This window comes from Chelonoidis abingdonii, chromosome 24, assembly GCF_003597395.2.
Source record: "Chelonoidis abingdonii isolate Lonesome George chromosome 24, CheloAbing_2.0, whole genome shotgun sequence".
Classification (NCBI taxonomy): domain Eukaryota; kingdom Metazoa; phylum Chordata; order Testudines; family Testudinidae; genus Chelonoidis; species Chelonoidis abingdonii.
In genome coordinates this window covers 8,728,262-8,751,330 of record NC_133792.1, presented here as the reverse complement: position 1 = coordinate 8,751,330, position 23,069 = coordinate 8,728,262, and the positions used below count along the sequence as shown (strand labels likewise).

Below are 23,069 nucleotides of genomic sequence, written 5' to 3'. Positions count from 1 at the left end.
TCCCCCTCATCCTTGGGTTCCCCCTGGCACCCGGGAGCTCCAGCATCAGAGCTCGATCCAATTCCCCTCTCGGAAACGCTCCATGAGAGGCTCTCTTGCAGGGGGCGGGGGGGGGCACTTTATTACAAAAACATAGTGCAAATAATCCTTAACAAACGTCCCAGAACATAGTCCACTTATCAGTCCCTCATGCCCCACTCCAGAGAAATAGTCTTTAAAATCCCATCACATCTAGCTCACCAGCGTAGCACATGCCACATCCCGGCACCATCCACCATATCTGGGCTCTTCACCTGTCCTCTCCTATCCTTCAGCTAGGACGGCCTTCCAGCGGGAGTGCAACCCCTTTTCTTCCCAACAGGAACCCCACCCTCACCACTAGCCTCTCTGCTGGGACATCATCCTCACTAGGGGAACAGCATCACTCCCCAGTTCTGTTAATCGCTCATCTCAGACAGGCCAGCAAAGAAGCCATTCCACTGCTCCCCTGGCTTCAGCCCGCTGGCTTAGAAGTCAGCAGGAAAGTCCCTATGCTGCCCCACTGCCTTCAGCCTTCTTCCGCTTGGGGAGGTCAGCCAAAAACCCCTCTGCTGTTTTTTAACCACCCACTGCCCCAGGAACCTCTTACACCTCCCTTCAAGGACCTCCTACCTCTCTGACTCTCCCTCTGGTGCCGACTCATGCTCTTAATCAGCCAAATTGGGAGCACCACTTCTGGTCTGAACCTGCTTCCTTTATAAGGGCCAGCCACCCTGGGACAGGTACAGAGAGAGGAAGTGACCTGCCTAAGTATTAGCACCAAAATATCCTGACTCCCAGCCTAGTGCTCTGTCAAGACAACCAGAGGTAACATTTTCTATTTTGTTACCATAAGCTGGTCTGTTGCAAGAGTTTCATGACAAAGACCTGCTCAGAACAATGCAGAACATCCTGCCACAAGAAACTATTGAGGCCAGGGGTGAAATGCTCACTGAAGTCATTGTTAAAAACTTCGGCGGAGCCAGGATTGCTCTGCAGAAAAAAAGGCTTCAAAAAAAGGATTGGACACTTACATGGATCTTACATGGATAGCACGAACCTCCGCACTTAACAAAAAGTTATAGGGGACACAAACCGCACATTTCGGGGCATACGGCACTGAGGAGAATAAGGACGGAATTTCTCCTGGGAGCAGGTTACTTTTTAATTGTTCTCTATGGATTTTTTTGCCCCTTCATCAAAAACGTCTGGTAGGGACCCCTGTCGGTGATGAGATACTGAGTTGGATCACGCTAGTCTGAGGTGGTCTAGCAATTCCCATGTTCCTATGTAATAGATGGAGCTTGGTTTAAACGATATCTTTAGATGTCTCCATGGAGAGGCAAATTACAAATGAATGTAACAGAAATAAGATATTCAGGGGACTTCATAGTTAGAAATAACCAGGCAGGAGCACATCATTACAACTCTCTCTCTAGCCTCACATACCCTGATCATCACTAGGACATCTGTGTGCCTAAGGCAGCTACTACAATCTTACAGATACAGCCTGTCGTGGTCGCGAGGTCACGTAAATACCTATTGCCATTTGTATTGGATCAGCTCCTCCATGGAACTATAGCCTTAAGTTTACCTGCTGAAACCAGATGATACGGGTCTGGAGTTGTCAGATGGATTCATATGGAAAGCACGAGCCATGTCTGACTTGGGTGTTAATTGCCCGTTCATGATTATTACTCCAGGACACAATTACTTGTATAATTTAAGCACTTCATTCACTTCTCATTTATTAAATTAACATGGTAACAAGCCAGGAATCATAACATTCAAAAACCAGTAGGAGAACACTTCAATCTCTCTGGTCACTCAACAACAGACCTCAAAGTGGCAATTCTTCAACAAAAAAACTTCAAAAACCGACTCCAACGTGAAGCTGCAGAACTGGAATTAATTTGCAAACTGGATACCGTCAGATTAGGCCTGAATAAAGACTGGGAGTGGTTGGGTCATTACAAAACCTAAACTTAATTTCCCCAATACTAATTTCTCCAAACCGTTACTCACACCTTCTTGTCAACTGTCTGTAATGGGCCACTCTCTTACCACTTCAAATGCTATTTTTCCTCCTTTGGTGTCCTGTTGTTAATTGATTTATCTCGTTAGACTGACCTCATACTTTGTAAAGCAACCCCCATTCTTTCATGTATTTATACCTGCTCCTGTATTTTTCACTTCATGCATCTGGTGAAGTGGGTTCTAGCCCACGAAAACTTATGCCCAAATAAATTTGTTAAGTCTCTAAGGTGCCACAAGGACTCCTTGGGTTTTTTTGCTTAAAACTAATTCTTTTTCAATGTCATTTACAAATGATAGCAAAAAAAAAACAACAAAACAACAAAAAAAAACTGTCCCAAAACAGTAGAAAAGATGCTCAATAAAGAATTTTGCTTAAGATTTCATAGTGTGTTTCATGTTGTCTGTCTTTTAAAGGCCTAATAATGTGAGATGCTGGGCACCTTCTGGAAGTTGTTCATCACCCCAACTCCTGATAGAGTCAAACGTATGGGGGACATTTCTGATAATGCTCCTAGGTTAACAATTCTCCAGGTCAAAAGTCATGACATCTTCTGTGTTTTATAGAGTGCTGAGTGCAGTGTCCATGCCTAGCAAATAACAAATACCAACAAAAGTCCAGAACAAATGGGATGCTAAGAGCTTGTGAATTTCTGCCGGCGTGGAGCAAGCATGAGAGATCTTCAGTGCCAAAGAAAATAGAGTATGTCTGTGCAGGAAAATAAAGACAATAGCCAGGTCATTTCTCCATGCTGGGAAAAATGCAAGGATCACACATGCATGATGAAAGGAACATGAGTGGGGCATAAAAGAGGAAACTTAACAAGCCATGATCTTGCCATGTTCCTTGCATTAAGCATTCAACAATCTGAACTTTACATGCTGTGCATCGTCCAGACATGATCCTTACTTGCACTGTTCACAGCATGAGTTGATAGCTCATTACAAACACACTTAGATGCAACTATTTGTATCGCACGGCCAACAGACCTGATGAGAAGTAAGGAAGTCATAAACAGCACAATTCACTTCTTCATTTGAGATTTGGCTCCTGTTCAAGAGCGGTTGGGCAGTTAGGTGCCTGTCTCTTTTATTGTCTCTGAATGGGATTTTGAACATTTATTTCATGTCCTCCACCTCATTACTGTCCTCTCATTGGTCAAATCAAATCCCTGATGCAGTTGTATCTCTCTCCAGGTCTTCCCTATGCCCTGGCTTCTTCCATGGACCATTGTATTTGAACAGTATTAACTGCAACAACTCTTTTCAGGCCCCTCACGTCACCTGGCCTTGAACCAACAGTGACCTGTGTCAAGCACATTCATCTCTATGAACTGGCAAAGGCAGGGGATATTCATGTGTTCCACATGCCGTAACATGATGACTTGCGGGAGCTGACCACTAACCAAGAGTCTGATGTAATAGCCACTGAAGATCACCAACAGCTGCTGGGCCATCACCTGGAACAAGAATGAGATCAACATCAGAGGCACTCCACACATCAGTACCTACCCAGTGCCCAGGGTAACAGAGTTCTAGGGTCAGCATCCATGGTGACAGAGTCTGGGGCAATCATAGGAGTCAAAGATGAAAAAGACCTTTTAGATATTGGTGCCAATATCTCCTGCCAAGGAGACATCTTGTCCCCCAATCGATGATGTATTAGATATTAAATGATAAGTCTTAATGCATTTCTCCTTACTATTCCTGATCCAGCCCCAAAACAGATGTTCCTACGGCAGTGGATAGTGCAGGGGTAGGCAACCTATGGCACCCGTGCCGAAGGCGGCATGCGAGCTGATTCTCAGCAGCACTCACACTGCCCGGGTCCTGGCCACCGGTCCGGGGAGCTCTGCATTTTAATTTAATTTTAAATGAAGCTTCTTAAACATTTTAAAAACCCTTATTTACTTTACATACAACAATAATTTAGATATATAGTATAGACATAGAAAGAGACCTTCTAAAAATGTATTACTGGCATGCAAAACCTTAAATCAGAGTGAATAAATGAAGACTCGGCACAGCACTTCTGAAAGGTTGCCTACCCCTGGGATAGCGCAAAAGCCATCAAAGACATTTTGTAGCTATATTTTTTGTACGAAAAATGGGATGAATAGAAATACTGAGGAAAGTCCCCGTAAAGCAAGAGGATCCTACTGCACTCAGAAGCTTAAGTTTATCTGGGCCTGATTCTTGTTTACATTTATGCCATTCTGGCTATGTAAAGGGGTGTAAGTTACACTCGCTTTAAAGTGGACACACCTTTACGCTGCCTTACTGCAAAGGTGGATCAGGTCCTCTGTCCTTAATGGCAATATAAATGAGGTTACTAGATGGCTCGAAGGAATAGTAATGGAACTCAGTGACAGCTAGGTCACTGTTTCAAATATAGCTCAGGTCAGCAGTGATAGAACATTACCATCCAAGAGCCATGTTGGGGCTGATGTGAAATGATTCAGCATGTTGGCGTCAACCTCACAGAACAGTCCCCACACTTATTATTAGCTGACAGACCCAGCTGAGGGACCAAGGACTAAGTGGGCCATGGAGACTGAACAACCTCATCCTGCCGGGGAGTCAGGGCTGAGCCAAGTTGGCAGAGATGGAGCGAAGGCAAGCTTGCTTCACCACAGCTCATATTGTAGCTGTTCTATAGATAGCTAGAGGACTTCCATTCCCAGGGCTGTCACCAGCACTAAATTCACCCAATAGCTCTGCATATAAAAATGTACAGTAAATCAAACCTATCCTATTGAAGCTTTCTTGCTAAGTCAGAGAGAAAATGTTTGCTGCTTAGCCTCCAAGCTACCTCTGGAGTTCCCTCTGGAATAAGATGGAGCAGTTCACTGCATGCCAGAGTCCCTTTCTTGTCACTGGGTAGAAGAGGTGACTCTTCAGATGAACTCTCCTCTCCTCTTCCCTGATCCGACTGGATCACTGTCTCCATAGTAACACAGAACTGGTCCAGGTTGTGTCTCAGGGCTGACTGAAAAACACAAGGAGAGCTCTTGGGATCTGCAAAGGTGGGCAGCATTGCCTTTCTGCCTTTCCTCACTGAGTAGCTCGCAAGGATAATTTATAAGGTCTGGTGCTGCACAGTTATCAACAATTATCCACCCAGGAAAGAAGGGCATGAAAAAAATGTACGTTTGGCAGGATTCAATTTTCATCAGTGAATGTCAGTAACATCAATTTCACTGCACACACACACACACACACACCCCAATGAAAAACGATTTTCCATCAATATTAATTAGAAATTTACTAATAGGCAAAGTTACGAAAAATGCTTACTGAAGAATTACTGTCTGCTTTAAGGATGTTTACTTTCTATGTTTTGGGACATACGAATATTTAATATTAATAGCTAATGTTTTAACAGTCATCAAAGCTTTAACTTTTTGTATCTCAATGCCTACTGTCCTTAAAAAATTATTGTCTGACTCCAGCCTACTCAACTGTCTGGCACCCAACCCCACAATTTTCTGCAAATCTGAAAATTTAAATCAACAGACATCAAAAAAGTGCTTAAAAATAAACATCAATATTATTTGTCAAAATTATTTTAAAAAATAAACATTCAATTCTACCCAGCCTGAAAATAGGTTAAAGCTACCCACACTGCTTTGAGCTGCATTTCATCGGGTGGTGCATCTAACATGTGCCGTGTGTCTAGCATAGAATTTAACCTCCCTGCAGGAGGGACTAGGTTCATGTTTTGTCCAGGATCCAACATATTGCCAGGACTACTGCTCAGATTGTGAATGTCATACTCACATTGGTCAGCAGTAAAAAATAATGCTTTTGTCTGAAATGCGTGATGCTTGTTAGGCTGTTCAGTTTGCTTGTCGCATTCTGTCCATTGCTGCATCCATCACTTCACTAGTGAGACTTCTTCAGATTTCAGAGGATTACAGGAGTGGGGATTTGAAACGCACACCAGGACTTAGGCGCATAACCAGCAATGACACTACAGTGTGGAATTTACATATTCATGCACATCCTAGGGCAGGGGTAGGTAACCTATGACACACGTGCCGAAGGCAGCACGCAAGCTGATTTTCAGTGGCACTCACCCTGCCCGGGTCCTGGCCACTGATCCAGAGGGCTCTACTGCCAGCCTGGGGTCCCAGCCGCCGGCCCAGGGCTCTGCAGCTGCCCCAAGCTGTGGCCCACTGGCCCCAGCCTGGGGCAGTGAGGGGTGCAGACCGGGGCAAGAGGGGCCGCAGCTCAGCACCCCCACCTTAAAAATTGTTCCAGTGCTACTGTACTGGGATATTTTTAAGTCCTGATTTGCTGCTTGCATCACCATCACGCCACATGGAACAGCACACTGCGTTTGACATTGAGATTAGAACGTACATGAAAGAACTGGAATCAGAATTTTCTGACAGATTTCCAGCTATTTGACCCAACGCTTTCTTTTCTAATTAAACCTGAAAAGTTCAATGAAAGCAACTTGGATTTGTTTGTATTTCAGTGGATGGGTGTTGAAGATTTCAAAATGCAGCTCATTCAGTTAAAAAGCTCAGAATTGTGGGCATCAAAGTTTGGAGATCTACAAAGTGCACTTGAAGCAACCGAGAGAGATTACGGGGCCTCTCTTCTGACCTGCTGGACATCCCTGCCAGTGAAATGTAACTGTTTAAAGAAAATTGCGTTTACAATGCTTTCAGCATTTCGATCCATTTTCACACATGAAATCTGTCCTCTGTCCCTCTCGGAGCTGGTTAACAACTGATCACTCAGAAGTCTGTGTGCAGCTTAAAGTATCCAAATACATGCCAGACATTGGAAAACTCAGCAAGGAAAAGAAAGGCAAGGATCACACTAAACTGATAAGATCTGTATTTTAATTTAAATTTTAAATGAAGCTTCTTAAACACTTTAAAAACCTTATTTACTTTGCATACAACAATAGTTTAGTTATATATTATAGACTTATAGAAAGACATCTTCTAAAAACGTTAAAATGTATTACCGGCATGTGAAACCTTAAATTAGAGTGAATAAATGAAGACTCGGCACAGCACTTCTGAAAGGTTGCCAACCCCTGTCCTAGAGGAAAAGAGCTAGAACAGTGTTTGAAGGGATTAGATTTTATAACCTTAGTCAAACAGAGTCATCTCTTACTCCTTGCGCTGTCCCACTGATTTCAATCGCAGGGCTCAGGAAGTTAGGTACTATTCAAAGTGAGTGAGGTATCAAAATCTGGCCCTGATTCTTGTTCATTTTCTTTCAGTACATTTTTCCGTTTCATTATCAAGGGCCAGATTTTTAGAAACGCACAGGCCCAATTGCACATGTGAACTGGACACATATGCATACAATTGATTTGTGGCACGCATGTCTAAACACCTGGCCCTAGAGGAAGAAATTTACAATGGGGCCTGATCAAAGGAAATTCAAACAGACGATCCTTTTTATTTGTATTAGATTCACTTTCAGATCACCACACTGAGCTCAATTCGCCACCACACTTTGTGCTGTTCCAGTGATGCAAAGCAGCCACAAACCCAGCTCAGCTGGCTGGTGAAGCCATGTTTCTGGCTGTTTTGTGTTACTAGAGTGGGGTAAGACAACCAGAGTATACTTGGGAACCTGGCCGAGGCATTATACCCCTCATTTCTTCCGAATCCTAGAGGTTGTGTGTAGCACAGTCAGCTCGGATTGCGCCAAGCATTGTTTACCTGGTGGTTTCTCTTCTGTTCTGTAATATAGCCTGCTAAGGAGTGAAGACACTGCTCCAGGTTGAAATGGACAAAGCAAAGCTGACGATGGTGGGGTATGTTAAGGAAGGAGCATTTTACAGGATAGACACCAATACAATTCCTTAATGCTCCATCTTTTGAGCTAGCAACGTATCTATCTGTAGCCACTGCCTGCCAGTTTGGGGACTTTGGAGACAAGACATAGGTCCTCCCAATCTTTGCCTGTGGGAGCTATCTGTTTGTGCTGGAGGGACACACTTAGGAAGTGGACTGGCATGCTGGGGTGACCCTTGTGAAGCTCACTCAGAGGGGTCAAGTGACCAGGGAAGGAGACCCAGAGGGGAAGGAGGCTGGTTGTTACTCTCCACAGTTGCAGGAGAGGCAGCCATTTTGACTGACCCGGTAGGATGGCTGGAGGCCAAACCAGAGCCTCCCCTCCACAATGGTGAGTTTGAGCCCCAAAAAGCTACATCCATAGGGGATGAAAAACCAGTGGTGCCCGTAGGCCCCCCTGCACTGGGACCCAGGGGTCAGCCAGGTCTCATAACTGCCCAGGATGCTATCCAGCTGGACAAGAGAGTGGTTGGATGCATAGACAGGGATACCAGCCCTACAACCTGAGCTCCAGCCCCACTGCCCTGGTCAGGTCTGTGGGGAGACTACGGTGGGGGTATTTCTTGTTTGGGGGGTTTAGTGGCTGTTCTGGGAGGGCTGGGGCCTTATTTATTTATTTTCTCTGAGACCTTCACCTGTTCCTCTCCCCTTCTTTTAAATGACCTCTGTCTGGTCCAGGGAATAGACTGTGCTTTATTTTTATGTATTCCTTGATTTTCTGTACTTGTGACCTAATAACCTAGAAGTTGCTGGTTTTGTGCTCCCAGCCACTAGATAGAGGCATCACTCACTAAGAAACCAGGACCCACTGATCCTTGTGGGTGGTGGCCATGGAGTCCCTAAGGAGGGAAGAATGAGGTGCTCCACCAATGTTGGGGATTGTGGGGGGTACACATCTAGAGTCTTGCTTTGCATGATCAAGGGAATTCCAAAGCAATATGAAAGCTGAGAAAAGATATAGTCAAACATTGGAGTAAGACGGCTAAAAATATACATCCTTGGGCCTAGTTCTGTTCTCTGACAAGCCCAGCACACGTGCATAGAGCCCAGAGCCTAGTCCATTAGCCATCTTGATTAGTTAGAGATGTAGCCAGGTTTGTCCAAACAGCTAGTTCAAGTTCTCAAGTGTATCACCCTCACCTTCAAGACTTTGCAAAACTCCCCTCCTGCTTCCATCTCTCCTAATTTCTTCCTACCCCCCTCTCAGCTCCTGGTTTCCTCTTCATTGCTAATCATTGTGCCTTCTCCCATGCTGCCTCCTATGCTTGGGGCAGGGGCAGTCTTTGTTTTCTTGCCCCCTTCTTCAACTCCTCTCTTCAACTGCACATCTTCCAAGCTGTTGTGCGATAATCCACAAAAGTTCTCTTTAAAAATTAGGGTCTGAGACTCACTTTCGTTTGGTCCTCTGGGCCTACATTTTTAGAAGTACCTACTGATTTGGTGTCCCTCTATGTTGGGGGCAGGAGGCAATTTAAGACGTCTTAAAGAGGCCCAATTTTCTGAAAGCACGAAGCACTCATCCTCTTAAAATCAGGCCCCTTTAAAGTGTCTAAGTAGGGCACGCAGAGTCAGGAGGCACTTGTGAAAATGGTGTATTAGGTGTCTTAATGAGTTTGTCTTCCCAGCATAGAATGTAAGCGCTAGGGGCAGGGACCACATGTTCCTTTACATTTTACAGCCCTGAGCACACTGCTGGCACACAACAAATAATGAAGAAGCCCACTGAACTCAGTTGGACTCATTATCTTCAGTGGGTCAGGCCCCAGATATGAAAAAAAACTCTGGAGAGCCTCTTTGATGAGAAGACTGATGATAAATACCTCCATATCTGCAGGCACCAGCAATGAGGGGAAATTGTCTCACCCAGAAAGGATACCTGTAGAACATTCTGGTGCCTGTCCATGGCATCTGCAACCCCCAGAAGTAAGTTGTGCTTCATGAAGACTTCATTGGCAGCTGCCAGCCTCACATCAGTATTCACATGTATCTGTTAAATAACAGAGACGATGTTAGCATGTCCCATGGTGACTTTCCAGGCCAGCCTGCAACCTGGAATTTTAAAGAGTCAGTGACTCTGATGGTCCCAAAGTCCTAAGTCCCTGAAAACAAAGCAAAGAGAGAAACTATCCATTTCAGGTAGTCTTTTCAGAGGTGTTCAGCTCTGGCCTAACTTTGCTGCCATTGAAGCAAGTTTACTTACCAAGTCTATTCAACCAGAGTTCTCATCACAAAATGTGATATAATCCCAGAAGTTGGAGAGGGAAATGACTTGTAAGATCATTGTACCTGTTCCTTCCTCCACCAGTCAGCGCAGGATTATCTCAGACACTTCTGTATATCTTCCAGTCTAGGTTTCAATATCTCAGACAATGGAGCTTCCACTTTCTTTAGAAGATTAAGTCTATAGCTTTCATCATTCGCCGCTTGATCCAAAGTCCATCATAGTCAATGTAAAGACTTTCATTGACTTCAGTGGGCTATTGATCAAGCCCTTGGACTTTTATTTTTTCTGATATGCGGCCTAACTTTATCTTGCGCACCCCATTGGTTATTCTAATTATACTGTGTCCATTCTAAAATATGTTGTCCCTTCGTGGCAATTGTGCTCGTCAAATGCTTCTAGACAATTACCTTGTTCCCTAACTGTTTGTTTGGAAAGAAATACATAATTGAACACCTGAAAAATTTCTCCTTACCTTCCTTTGATGTTGGTCAATAATCAATATAATAACTATAGTGAGTGCTATGGCAGCCACTGTCACCAGAATGCTGACCTCCCAGCGGCACCCAGAGGAATACAGCTGCATGGTGGAGTAAATATTTGCCCAGACTGAGATGTAGAAAATCTGAAAAGACCCAGAGAGACTCAGAAAACAATACTCACAAAAATAGCGAAAGCAGAAGAAAGGTCAAGAGATCAAGAAAGCTCCCGTCTCATAAATTAGATAAACTACCAGGGATTTTCTGAGGGTTAATGGACAAAAGTTCCTTCTAATAATAATCAGGGGGGAGAGAGGTCTAGAATGAGAGTCGGGATTGAATGAGCTCCTGATCCTCAAAGACAGCAGATGAATTCTTGATGGTGTTTCATACTTAGGATTTCAACCAAGTTCCTCCATTTTTAGTAAGAAACGGATTCCCCCAGGTGCATTGATAATAATAGTTATTATAGTCACTGTGTTTATAAAGTTCCCACACCAAAGCATGAAGGGTACTGCCAAGACAGTTAAAATACAATAATGCAAAAATGATGTACAGTGGCACCTGCCTCAAGAGACCATTCTTGGGACTAATGAAGGCAGACCAGAGTCGTATTCATTTGAGGATACCTTGGAGTAGTATCTTAAGACAGGACATTGCCTGATGGGACATATAGATTAGAAATGGACTGAAAGGTAGATAGGATACAGAGTGGTACAATGTTACATGGGATAGATAGATAAATTAGACAGGTTAGATCAATAATGCCAAACAGAAAAATTAATTAAAAATCTAAACACTGCAGCATTAGCGAAAATACAATGGCTGACATTAAAAAATACCCCTAACTATTCATGTGTTAATTAAAAGGGGCCTGAAAGACGTTGAAAATATAATTTAGTCCTATTTTAAGACTCCTTGGCCCTGCCAGAGAAGTGAGAAGACCTCAGGGTACATGAGAATGAGGTACAGAGTGTTTTCAGATGATGTTTGAGAGCTGAGAAGGATGGGCTGAGGCAGATGCTTCCAGTAAATGAGTTCCATCCCCATTAAAGCCACCACAGCGAAAGCTTTGCTAACTGGCAGCCTGTGGTGGGACTCCTGAAAAGTTGGCAGTGTGCTTACCTGCCTCATTATATAGCAGTCTCTGCAAGATGGGATTTTCCACAAGGCCTCGGTGAGTTAGGTGCTCAACTCCCACTTAAAGTCAATAGGAGTTGGATGCTTAACTCCCATTTGTGCCTTTGAAAATTCAATCCTTTCTCCAAACTCCCATTGAAATGGCACCTAACTCCCTTAGGCTCCTGTGAAAATCCCCGAGGCAATTTTCATTGTACATCAGTAATGGCACATACCAATTAACCTCAATGAGAGGCCATGATCCTTACCGCAGCAATGGCTATCCCAAAAGCTCTGGAGTTGTAAAACATGTATCTTCTTACATCAGGTTCCAGAATGGCGTTTTGAATTAAATTCCTCCACTGATCCTTTGTCATCTGTTCAGAAATCAAAAACAAACAAATCCCACTCACTTTTTTTCATGCAGATCTCTAAGAACAATCAGAAGGAGAGTTGAATGGCAATAGCCAAGAGCCAGGCCAGTATTTCACGTGATTAGATTGAGATTGGAGATTCAATAGAATTGGCCTGTGTCCCAGACTTTGCCTCCAAACAAGGACCGTTGGCCCAAATTCTGATCTCATTTTTACTGGCATAACAGAGATAAAAATCTGCCCCCCCCCCCAAAAAAAACTATTTGTGCCTCAGTTTCCCCATTTGTAAATGATACCACCAATCTTTGTAAAGTGCTTTGAGCTCCTCATCCTTTCTGTACAGCTAAGGATACATCTACCTGCAGATTTGCAGCAGTTGCAGAAATTTAACTGATGGGATCTTAAACTGATTTATTTAAACCGGTGTAAAAGGCTGTCTGAACATTCTTATATTGGTTTAAATCAAACTTATTTAAGTTTAGCTGAAGTCAGTCAGGAACAGGTTTAAGCAAAACTGAAATAAGTCTCTCGTAAACTGAAATAAGAGTCCACAAAAGGGGTTGTGTCCATTTCACTAAAGTGTGTGTGTGCGTGTGTGTGTGTGTCTCCATCTGTCTGTCTGTCATTGCCCTGCTCATGCAGTCAGCCCAGCTTGCCCTGAAAGCAGTGAAACTCTTTGTGAGGCAGAATCACTGTGCTGATATGAAACTGCAAAAGGATCCATCATGGGAGCTCATATCAGACCAAGATCATATTTAAAGGTGAGAGTTTGCAATGCTGTGTCCATCACAGATACCTCCAGCTCTGCTCCATCCCTTTCTGTCTTCAGCACAATGAATTGTTTGTCTAATTGCTCACAGACCCTTGACAAGAATGTTACTCAAGTCTCTCTCTCCACCAGCAACGAGCCCATACTTGCTCCCATTTGAGCCACTGGGAGTTTGACCATTGACTTCAGTGGGAGCAAGATTGGATCTTTTAGTGCCAAGATCAGGTCTTTTAGGGTATGTCTACACTATCCGCCAATTTGGCGGGTAGTGATCGATCTATCAGTGATCAATGTATCGCGCCTCATCTACATCGATCCCCAATTTTGCTCCCCGTTGACTCCGGAATTCCACCAGGGCGAGAGGCGGAAGTGGAGTCGATGGAGGAGTCAATCCCACTCCGTGAGGACGTAAAGTAAATCAATCTAAGTCGATCTAAGGGCTGGTCTACACTACGGGATAAAATCAATTTTAGATACGCAATTTCAGCTACGTGAATAACGTAGCTGAAGTCGAATATCTAAAATCGATTTACTCACCCATCTTCACCGCGCGGGATCGATGTCCGCGGCTCACCATGTCGCTTCCGGAACTCCGATGGGGTTGGTGGAGTTCCGGAATCGATATAAGCACGCTCAGGGATCGATATATCCCGTCTAGATTAGACACGATATATCGATCCCAGAGCAATCGATTTTAACTCACCGATACGGCGTGTAGTCTAGACATGGCCACTGATACGTCGACTTCAGCTATGCTATTCTCGTAGCTGAAGTTGCGTATCTTAGATCGATCCTCCCATCCCCCAGTGTAGACCAGGCCTTAGTGAAACAGACTGGAGAATCATAGAATCGTAGGACTGGAAGAGACCTCGAGAGGTCATCTAGCCCAGTCCCCTGTACTCATGGCAGGGATAGCTGAGTGGTTTGAGCATTAGCCTGCTAAACCCAGGGTTGTAAGCTCAATCCTTGAGGGGGCCACTTAGGGATCTGGGGCAAAAATCTGTCTGGGGATTGGCCCTGCTTTGAGCAGGGGGTTGGACTAGATACCTCCTGAGGTCCCTTCCAACCCTGAGATTCTATGACTAAGTATTATCTAGACCATCCCTGACAGGTGCTTGTCTAACCTGCTCTTAAAAATCTCCCATGAGGAGATTCCACAACTTTCCTAGGCAATTTATTCCAGTGCTTAACAATCCTGCCACTTAGGAAGTTTTTCCTAATGTCCAATCTAAACCTCCCTTGCTGCAACTTAATCCCACTGCTGCTTGTCCTAGCCTCAGAGGTTAAGGAGAACATTTTTTTCTCCCTTGTCCTTGTAACAAGCTTTTATGAATTTGAAAACTGTTATCCTGTCCCCTCTCTGTCTTCTCTTTTCCAGACTAAACAAACCCATTTTTTTTTTCAATTTTCCTTCACAGGTCATGTTTTCTAGACCTTTACTCATTTTTGTTGCTCTTCTGTGGACTTTCTCCAGTTTATCCATGTCTTTCCTGAAAAGTGGCACCCAGAACTGGGCACAATACTCCAGCTCACGCCTAATCAGAGCAGAGTAGAACGGAAGAATTACTTCTTGTGTCTTGCTTACAACACACCTGCTAATACATCCCAGAATGATGTTTGCTTTTTTTGCAATAGTGTTACACTGTTAACTCATATTTGGCTTGTGATCCACTATGACCCCAGATCCCTTTCCGCAGTGGTCCTTCCTAGGCAGTCATTTCCCATTTTGTATGTGTGCAACTGACTGTTCCTTCCTAAGTGAAGTACTTTGCATTTGTCCTTATGGAATTTCATCCTGTTGACTTCAGACCATTTCTCCAGTTTGTCCAGATCATTTTGAATTTTAATCCTGCACTCTAAAGCACTTGCAACCCCTCCCAGCTTGATATCATCCACAAAATTTATAAGTGCACTCTCTGTGCCATTGGCTAAATATTGAACAGAACCAGACACAGAACTGATCCCTGTGGGACCCCACTCATTATGCCCTTCCACTTTGACTGTGAACCACTGATAACTACTCTCTGGGAACAGTTTTCCAACCAGTTATGCACCCACCTTATAGTAGCTCCATCTAGGTTGTATTTCCCTAATTTGTTTATGAAAAGATTGTGCAAGACAGTAACAAAAGCCTTACTAAAGTCAAGATATACCACATCCACCACTTCCCCCCCATCCACAAGATCGTTACCCTGCAAAGAAAGCTATTCGATTGGTTTGACACGATTTGTTTTTTACATATCTGTGCTGGCTGGTATGTATCACCTTATTATCTTCCAGGTGTCTGCAAATTGATTGTTATGAGCTGCAGGACTTGTTTACATGCACCGGTTTAAAATCGCACCAGTTCAACTGACTCAACTCTGCATGTAAACAAGCCCTGAGTTATACAGAGCACTTATCACCAGAGGATTTCAAAGCACTATCATTGTACTTCGTAATATCACTTTCTCAGACGCAGCTAAAATTTATACACACCCAACCTCTCAGAAGGCAATAATTTGTGATGATTGGGCTAAGCCAATGTGACTGCAGGGCAACGATACAGACAGTCAAACAGGGTAGAGGAGTGCAACACCTTGCTACCCTCAATGATGCTGCACTTAGATCACGGAATAATTTAGATATGGACTTGTGATGCACACGAAAGACAACTGAAGTCAGTAGGATTGCACAGGTGTAAGCGATAGCTCTCTTCCTACAGGCCGTCTATACTTCTGAGTGACAGATATGAAGTAGACCCTGATTTCTTGTAACAAGTGCAAGTGACACTGGCATAAAAATACCCATCTCCCCGGTAACCCATCCAGTAGCCAGGTTCCTGGTGAGGAGCTAACCTCAATTCCAAAGGTCTTCAGTTTCTCTGCACAAAGCTCCATATCAAAGACGGTAGAAGAGCAGGTATTGCTAGCAGTGAGAGCCATAAGCACTTGGCCATTGTGAAACTCTGCAAAAAGAATCGGAGGAGAAGGCTGGGTGTGATCATAAGGGACCGATCTGTGGTGTGTTTTCCTCATGAGTGCTGAAATGGGCTTGCAAATTGAGGAAATGGCAGGTTGCACTGAAAAGCTCTCAGCATGTGATGGACTCTGAATTCTTCCTCAATCGTTTCTAAGAAAATCACAAGACAAAGAGCTGCGCAGCCTTCTGGCTATACTGGAGGGTCCAAGGGCTGAAAGGTAAGGAGATCAAATCCTACATGTGCCCAAGAGGAAGTGATCTGACCTGGGAAGGGATCATGTGCCAATCCAGTGGGTGACAAGACAATGGATTCAACCCATTCAAAACAGCTGTGAAGATCTGTGACAAATGGCTTTAAGGCCCAGCTCCTTGAACTTATTTAGGGCCCTAACTCCCATTGATTTCAATGGTATCTAGGTGCCTAAATACCTTTGAGAAACTGGGTTTAAGGCACTGCTGTCTTGGCTGAGAATAGGGCAGAGCCCTGTAGAGTCCACCCCACCCCCTCCTACCCATGGCACGCCTTGTCCCACCCTCTGCGCCATCTCTACTCCACCCGAGGATTTCCCTATGTTGCGTAACAACAAGGAAGCTAAATTCCTTCTCACACAAAGGTGTGGCCCATCCAGATTAAAATCCATGGAACAGGCATATTCCAAGACCTGTGGGGTACGTGAATGAAACAATGTTTGACGTGTTTGCTGAGATGAACTGCAGCATCATCTAGCAGAGCAGGAGCAGGAGCTGGTAAACCTGGGTTCTATTCCGAGCCCTGCCGCTAACCCACTCTGGGACCTTAGGCAAGTTACTCAGGGCAAAGGCTAATAATTTTGGGTGGCCAGCTCTAGCCCCAGTGATTTTCAAAGCTGCTGGGCATCCTGCAACTTCAGCTGAAGCCAAAGAGAGTGATGAGTGCCCAATGCCTCTGCAAATCAAGCACTAGCTACCAGATGTCTTAAGCTGGGCAAACCAGAAAGAGACGCTCAGAATGAATGGACCCTTTTTAAAACATTTACATGACTTCATGTCCAGATGAGCTGAGCACCTGCAGCTCCCACTGATATCTTTTAAAGTCACTTTGAAATCTTGGGCCCTGATCCTGCAGCTGAATCTGCACAGGGCAACCACTTAACAAAACATATGGAGATATACCGATCTCATAGAGCTGGAGGGGACCTTGAAGGTCATTGAGTCCAGTCCTCTGCCTTCACTAGCAGGACCAAGTACTGATTTTGCCCCAGAGCCCTAAGGGGCCCCCTCAAGGACTGAGCTCATAACCCTGGGTTTAGCAAGCCAATGCTCAAACCACTGAGCTAGCCTTCTCCTGAGCTATGTATGAAACATGGGACACCAGAGCAAACTGCTATTATTGTATCAGATGGAGACAGAACTTTAGTCAGTTTCTAAAGGAGTGTTGTGTTAAGCCGCATAAACAGAGCAAGGCTGCGTCAGTCACTTTACAAATCCAGGCTAAGATCTTCACAAGCAATTTATGACTTTGGGTGCCCCAACTGAGATGCCTTAAAGGGGTCTAATTTTCAGCAGGGCACACCTGAAAAGCAGGCCTCTTTAAAGTGTACCATGTTGGGCTCCCCAAACTTGGGGTACCCAAAATTACTAGCCCCTCTTTTTGTAATTCTTGGCCATGGGGTGTGTTTTTGATTTTTGCTTAATTATTATAATGGTTATACTTCTTCAATTGAAAATGAGCAGCCCTGAAAAAAAAAATGCAGCTTCTCTTAGTTCAATTCCACCTGATTCAGAATGTCCTTGTTGCAATCAATAGTCTGAGCTATTTGCTTACCTTTCACCCAGTGAAGCGAGCTTTCATCTGCATGGGTCCCACAGTAGGAGACAGGACTTTGTTTCTCAGCTCCATCTGCTTGGCTTTCACAGGCCATGGTGAAGAAATGGGCTTCATGCAGACCGCTATCTCCTGCAGTCATAAATCCAACACTCTGTATTCATAATTCTTCCCCTGTCCTCTTTTACTGCATAGAAACACCCAGTTAAATCTAAGTCAACACATAAAAAGACTGTTCTCCTTCCTGTCGACTAGACTGTGATATTCTTAATCACACTGAAAAAAAGTCTCATTAATTTGCTTGTGATGTAATATATGACTTGACTTAAGCAAGGGAGTCACAATCTTGCCTGCAAGGAGGAAGAGAAATGATACCACCTTGTACAAAAAGCCCTTGCAGCACACCTGCCTACACACTCTTAGGAGCACTGTAGGCTCTGCTCCTGATGAACTATGTTCAAATGATGAATGGAGTGCTCTTGGGTCAGCTCCAGAATCCTCATGGATAAAGCGTACATGTTTATGTATGCTGCTGCAGGCATGGGTGCCAGGCGTCCACGCCTCCTGGATATGAGGCAACAGCCCTCTTTGTTCATGGGAAAAGCCTTCCTTTAATTAAACATGATCATGCACATTTTGTATGCAATTAATCCACAGATGGGTCTATTCTGAGTAGGGTGACCAGATGTCCTGATTTTATTGGGACAGTCCCAATAGTTGGGGCTTTTTCGTATATAGGCTCCTATTACCCCCCACCCCTGTGCCGATTTTTTCACACCTGCTGTCTAGTCAGCCTAATCCTGAGCCTGTTGAAGCCAGTGGGGAGTTTGGCCATTTTCTTCCCTGGAGAAAGATCAGGGCCAGTGAGAAGATGCATTACTGATGCTTTGAAGCAGCCAAGTCATTGAACTGTGAATATTGGGCACTGAGTCCATCATAATGGACTACTGTGTGAGGAGGAGAAAAGCAATTCAGATAAGAAATGATGATACAGTGATGGGAACATTACAAATGCGAAGAGAAAGAGACAGACAGACTAGGACTTCCACCCACCACCCACAGGGAACCTTTGCGCTGGGTCAGAAATGCCTGGGTAACTTTTTTTTCCTCATTTTCACCCTTGCCTGTGCATTTCAATTCTCCGTTCCGGAAACAGAAGTCACACAGCCCTGGGAGAGGGACAGTGTGTGTCAGATATGACAATATCCTGGACAAACCTTATTGGATTCAATGTAAGGATTTTAGAAGTACAGTAGCACCTTGGAGTTACGAACCCCAGAGTTATGAACTGAGCAGTCAACCACACACCTTCTTCGGAACCAGAAGTACGCAATCAGGCAGCAGCAGAGACAAAAACAAACAAAAAGAGAGCAAATACAGTACAGTGCTCTGTTAAATGTAAACTACTAAAAAATAAAGAGAAAGCAGCATTTTCTTCTGCATAGTTAAGTTTCAAAGCTGTATTAAGTCAATGTTCAGTTGTAAACTTTTGAGAGAACATAATGTTTTGTTCAGAGTTACGAGCATTTCAGAGTTACAAACAACCTCCCTTCCCAAAGTGTTCGTAACTCTGAGGTTCTACTGTACCTTGGATTAAAAATGCAAATGTTTATGTATTATTGTGTGAGGTAGATGTCTCTAAGAGAGACACATGACCAATGTAAACCCTGAGATGTATTATGAGCTTCAAAGAACTCATTGAAACAATGTACCAGACACAAATGAATTTTTAGTTGAGCAGGTTTCCTAGGAAATACCAGAGGGGGAAAGGAAATACAAATCGCCATCTCCAGACACAACCTCTTGAAGCTACACCCTGAAGAGCAACCCGTTGTCTGCTGTTTATCTGTTCCCAGCGTCCCAAAGTCAAATGTCCAAACAGCATAAAAGAGGGACTCACAGATTCATAGGGGTGCTTGTTCTGAGCTAATGCTGTTAGGAACTTGAACCACAGCAAAACCCCTTAGTGGGTTTGAAGGACTGCCCCACCCCAGAGTCTTTGCTGGGGTTGGGCAGGGTGGTCTCTGGTAAGAGTATTAGCATGTGTGTAGGTTCCTTTAATGTTTTTATGTTTTCTCTGTAATGCTTTCATCTTAAGAATAAATGTGCTTGCTTAGAAAAGTTGTGCGGTACCTTATAATTAAGGGCAATTATGCTGCTTATAGCCTCTGAGGAGAAAGCAAAGCAGGCCTGCTTTGGCAGTCTAACTTGCTGGGGAACTCACAGAGTAGGTGGGAAACTGTTTAGCCCAGTCAGAAGGAAGCAAGATGAGGTCTCCACCTGAGAGAGCTGATGGCTGGGAACCAGAAGCCTAAAAGTAGGTGCTCTTGCTGGATACAGAGGCAGTTGCCCTGGACTGTGACATGGTGCTTGTGAGATTTTGAGTGAAATGTTGCTGATGCAGGAGGTTTGTATAGTTCAGATCAGCAGCCAAGCTGGAGATGCTTATCCAAAATGAGCATCTGAACGTTCTGAGGCTTGTCCTGCATCAGTAACTGCCCTATGTGCATGGGGCTCATCTGCATCCCTATTAGCACACGGATGATGCTCCACAATTACTCTTCACTTCTCTACCTTTTTCTCCTGTCTTACTTGTGTTCCCCCGAGCCCATGTTGCAGCTGCAGGGCTCCTTCACAAAGCCTATCAATGCTGTTCCACAATCAGATATGAGATTACTCTGTTTGCATCTCTTGGTGTCACTGAGGTTTAATCCAGTCACATAAATCCATGATAGTCATCAGCTAAAGTGCAGTCAAACAGGAAACTGATGCAACAGAAACTACATTAAAAGATCGTTATGATTGCAGCAGGAGCCCACAAAGAACAGGAAACTCACAGTTGAAGGAGTAAGGCTCTGATAATTTAGCACAACAGGAGAAGTGTGTGTGAATTTGACGCATGCAGCGGTGGCATTTTTCAGACTGAGTGCTTAGGAGGGTGAGTATTTGTGCAATCTCAAGAAAATTAGTGATCTGCTGTGGCAGGGAATACCATGAAATATCTCCGTTGTGAGAGCAGCTATTTTCTCTCACACACACACACACTCACATTCTCTCTCTCTCTCTCTCTCTCTCACACACACACACACACACACACAAATACACACACACACACACCAAACCCTTCTCCACCAGATCACATCACCCTGACGCCAGCCCAAATAACGAACATTCTTGTTCTAAAAAAAAAAAAAAAAAAACCACTCTCCATCCTATTTTCCTTGATCAAGGGTGGAATAAACTCTTCTCCCTAGGTCAAAAGACAAGTGGTGAATGTCACTATCCCTCCTGGCCTCGCCCTCAATTCCTGCCCATTGGTGGCAAACTGGGAGGACAATGAAAAAAAGAAAACAAGAGACATAAGCAAACCACAGCACAAAGACATACACCCACTAAACGCGCCATCAATGCTGGTAGCATATAAAGTGACAGCTGACTCGGGATCCGCAGGCTTAGATGTGTCAGACGGTTCAGTCATATGAAAAGAGCTTCCCACTAGAGAAAACTTCAGAGGGAAAAGCTGGCTCAGGGCAGGCTATGAGTGCTGGCAGTTCACAGACAGCAGCAGAGCTGCTGCAGGAAGCCAGCCCCTCCTACCCAGGAAGAGGGTGCAGATTCCATAGCTTCCCCATTACCTTTTTATCCAGCGTGCGTCTCATTCCATGGGGTTCTCCATTCGTGTGGAAGCAATGCCCCTCTGTGGAGATCCGTCCTTCCCCCAACTCCACCCTCCCTCTCTCTCTTCTTAGGTTCTCCTCTTCACCTCCAGAGTTCTCTGGGACTCTGCCTTTGTCTCCTCCTATGCCCCCTCCCGTTCCATATGCTCTGTCAATCTAGTATTGTGACTACTCTCTTTGTCTCCTTCACTCACTCTGAGCTATTGTACTTCCTTTTGTGACACCTCATGTTCTTAGCTAAGCTCCAGATTAATGTTCAACCAGATCCATTCCCCTGGTCCTTCAAGAGACTTCTAAAACCTCACCTATTTCGCGTTGTCTTCTGAATCCAATAAGTCCACCCCATTCACTTCCTTCTCTCATCCTGTCTTTTGTATGAGCATGTCCATTGCTGTAAGCGTTGTGCCTTAACACTGTTGAACCTTGGGATGGGGACCTCTTTCTTGCTTTCTATTGTACAGTGTGGCTGCTGCAGAAATAAATCATCGTCATTTGCCTTGATCCAAATGAATACGCTGGTGCAACCCACGGAAGTCACAGCAGCATATTCGCCTCCACCCTGCCTTTTGCTTTCATTATACTGTGTTGCAGGCACCAACTTGCAAAATAGCTCATGTGCGTGAGAGTTTTACCCTAGGCATGTTGTATATAGTGGGTTTAACCCTGTAGAGTGCCTGCACAGTGTTTCCCCATCTGTTACAATTGTAGAGACTCCGGATTTCACATACCTCAAAGTCTGGGGGAGTTCAGAGCTGGGGTTAAACTCCATAGGGTTAGTGGAGGTCCAGGAAGCTGATCATCAACATGGTCCAAAGGGGACACTTTCCCTTAAACAAGAAGATGAGGGTCACCTTGTATTTGCAGCTGCAGATCCCAGGGTTGCATCATCTAAACTGCCGTGGGTTTATTAGCCAAAGCAGAGCTTTAACAATGGGATGGCACCCTTAGAGTCTGCAGTGAAAGCCTTCTGAAGATGACCGCTGAGATTGAGCACCGTGAAACTTGTCTTCGCTGACTGTGCTCATTTCCAGCATGGTGACATTTCCTTTACCAGAATATTTGACTCATAAGAAATAACTTTAATCAAGGTTCTGATTCATTGTTCTCACTGAAGACTCTGCCCCATCAATCATCCCCAAACCACACACACACACAAACAGAGCGCTGTTGTTGAGTGGTACCAAAATAGGCACTCATTCCCGTAAAACAAGCCCAACGAATAAACACTGACCGCATTAGCTGTGCTCTTTTCTTAAAAGACAGCCAAGGCTGCCATGCATCTCCCCTTCCCAGCTACAGAAGGCGGGAATTAAGCAAAGCTGTAGCAAGCACGTCTCTCTGTGAAATACACAGAGATTGAAGATTTCACACCAATTGCTCAAGGTTGGGGAGTAACATACAGTACTAAGAAAATGGCCATGCAAATAAACAGACAAATGAAGATGGGAGGAAGGGGAGATACATTCCCAGGGCTGGGAATGTATTGGATATTTACAAGAATCGACCACCAAATTAGGACATTTTCCTGGCTTCCCTTACAAATAAACAGCTGCATAGAGAGACCAAGAAAAGCTGTGTTAGTTTTGCAATAGGGGTCTGATCCATTGTCGTGAGTGGAAAGACTCTCAAGCACTTTTGTAAGGTTGGTGGTGGCTCTGAGGCCAGGTCTATATTAGGAGCCCTTAGCTGGGGGTATAGAACACCAGTACAGCACTCCTTATGGGACAAAGAACTTACCAGCCAAATTGTGCTTTTGCTGGCTTGGCTTATTTCAGTTCCCTCCCT

The 23,069-nt window shown here is 44.4% G+C and overlaps 1 protein-coding gene across 5 annotated transcripts; it reads right to left on the bottom strand.

Moving 5' to 3' along the window:
- Window positions 1-1,740: 1,740 nt before the first annotated feature.
- On the bottom strand, window positions 1,741-22,259 carry TMEM268 (transmembrane protein 268). 5 transcript variants are annotated; one of them, XM_032797861.2, is made up of 9 exons: window positions 22,013-22,259; window positions 17,608-17,794; window positions 15,680-15,789; window positions 11,969-12,076; window positions 10,577-10,726; window positions 9,757-9,867; window positions 7,746-7,826; window positions 4,865-5,041; window positions 1,741-3,512 (listed from the first exon to the last, which is right to left on the bottom strand). In XM_032797861.2, exons 2-9 carry the CDS (start codon window positions 17,747-17,749, stop codon window positions 3,333-3,335), a joined length of 1,059 nt encoding a protein of 352 aa, XP_032653752.1. In that variant the 5' UTR covers window positions 17,750-17,794; window positions 22,013-22,259; the 3' UTR covers window positions 1,741-3,332. The 5 variants fall into 5 exon arrangements, with proteins under 5 accessions (XP_032653752.1, XP_032653758.1, XP_032653759.1 ...); XM_032797867.2 differs by having other exon boundaries at window positions 17,608-17,739; window positions 22,013-22,103; XM_032797868.2 differs by lacking the exon at window positions 22,013-22,259 and adding an exon at window positions 21,243-21,326 and having other exon boundaries at window positions 17,608-17,739.
- Window positions 22,260-23,069: the final 810 nt, after the last annotated feature.

What these genes read in the sequence shown, in the direction of transcription:
- TMEM268 (XM_032797861.2), bottom strand. Translation starts at nt 17,749, where the DNA reads ATGACTGCAGGAGATAGCGGTCTGCATGAAGCCCATTTCTTCACCATG. An exon ending in TTGACCAACATCAAAGGAAG is followed by an intron (nt 9,868 to 10,576) that starts GTAAGGAGAAAT and finishes GTTATTTAACAG; the next exon opens with ATACATGTGAATACTGATGT. An exon ending in AACAGAAGAGAAACCACCAG is followed by an intron (nt 5,042 to 7,745) that starts GTAAACAATGCT and finishes TGTGTTTTTCAG; the next exon opens with TCAGCCCTGAGACACAACCT.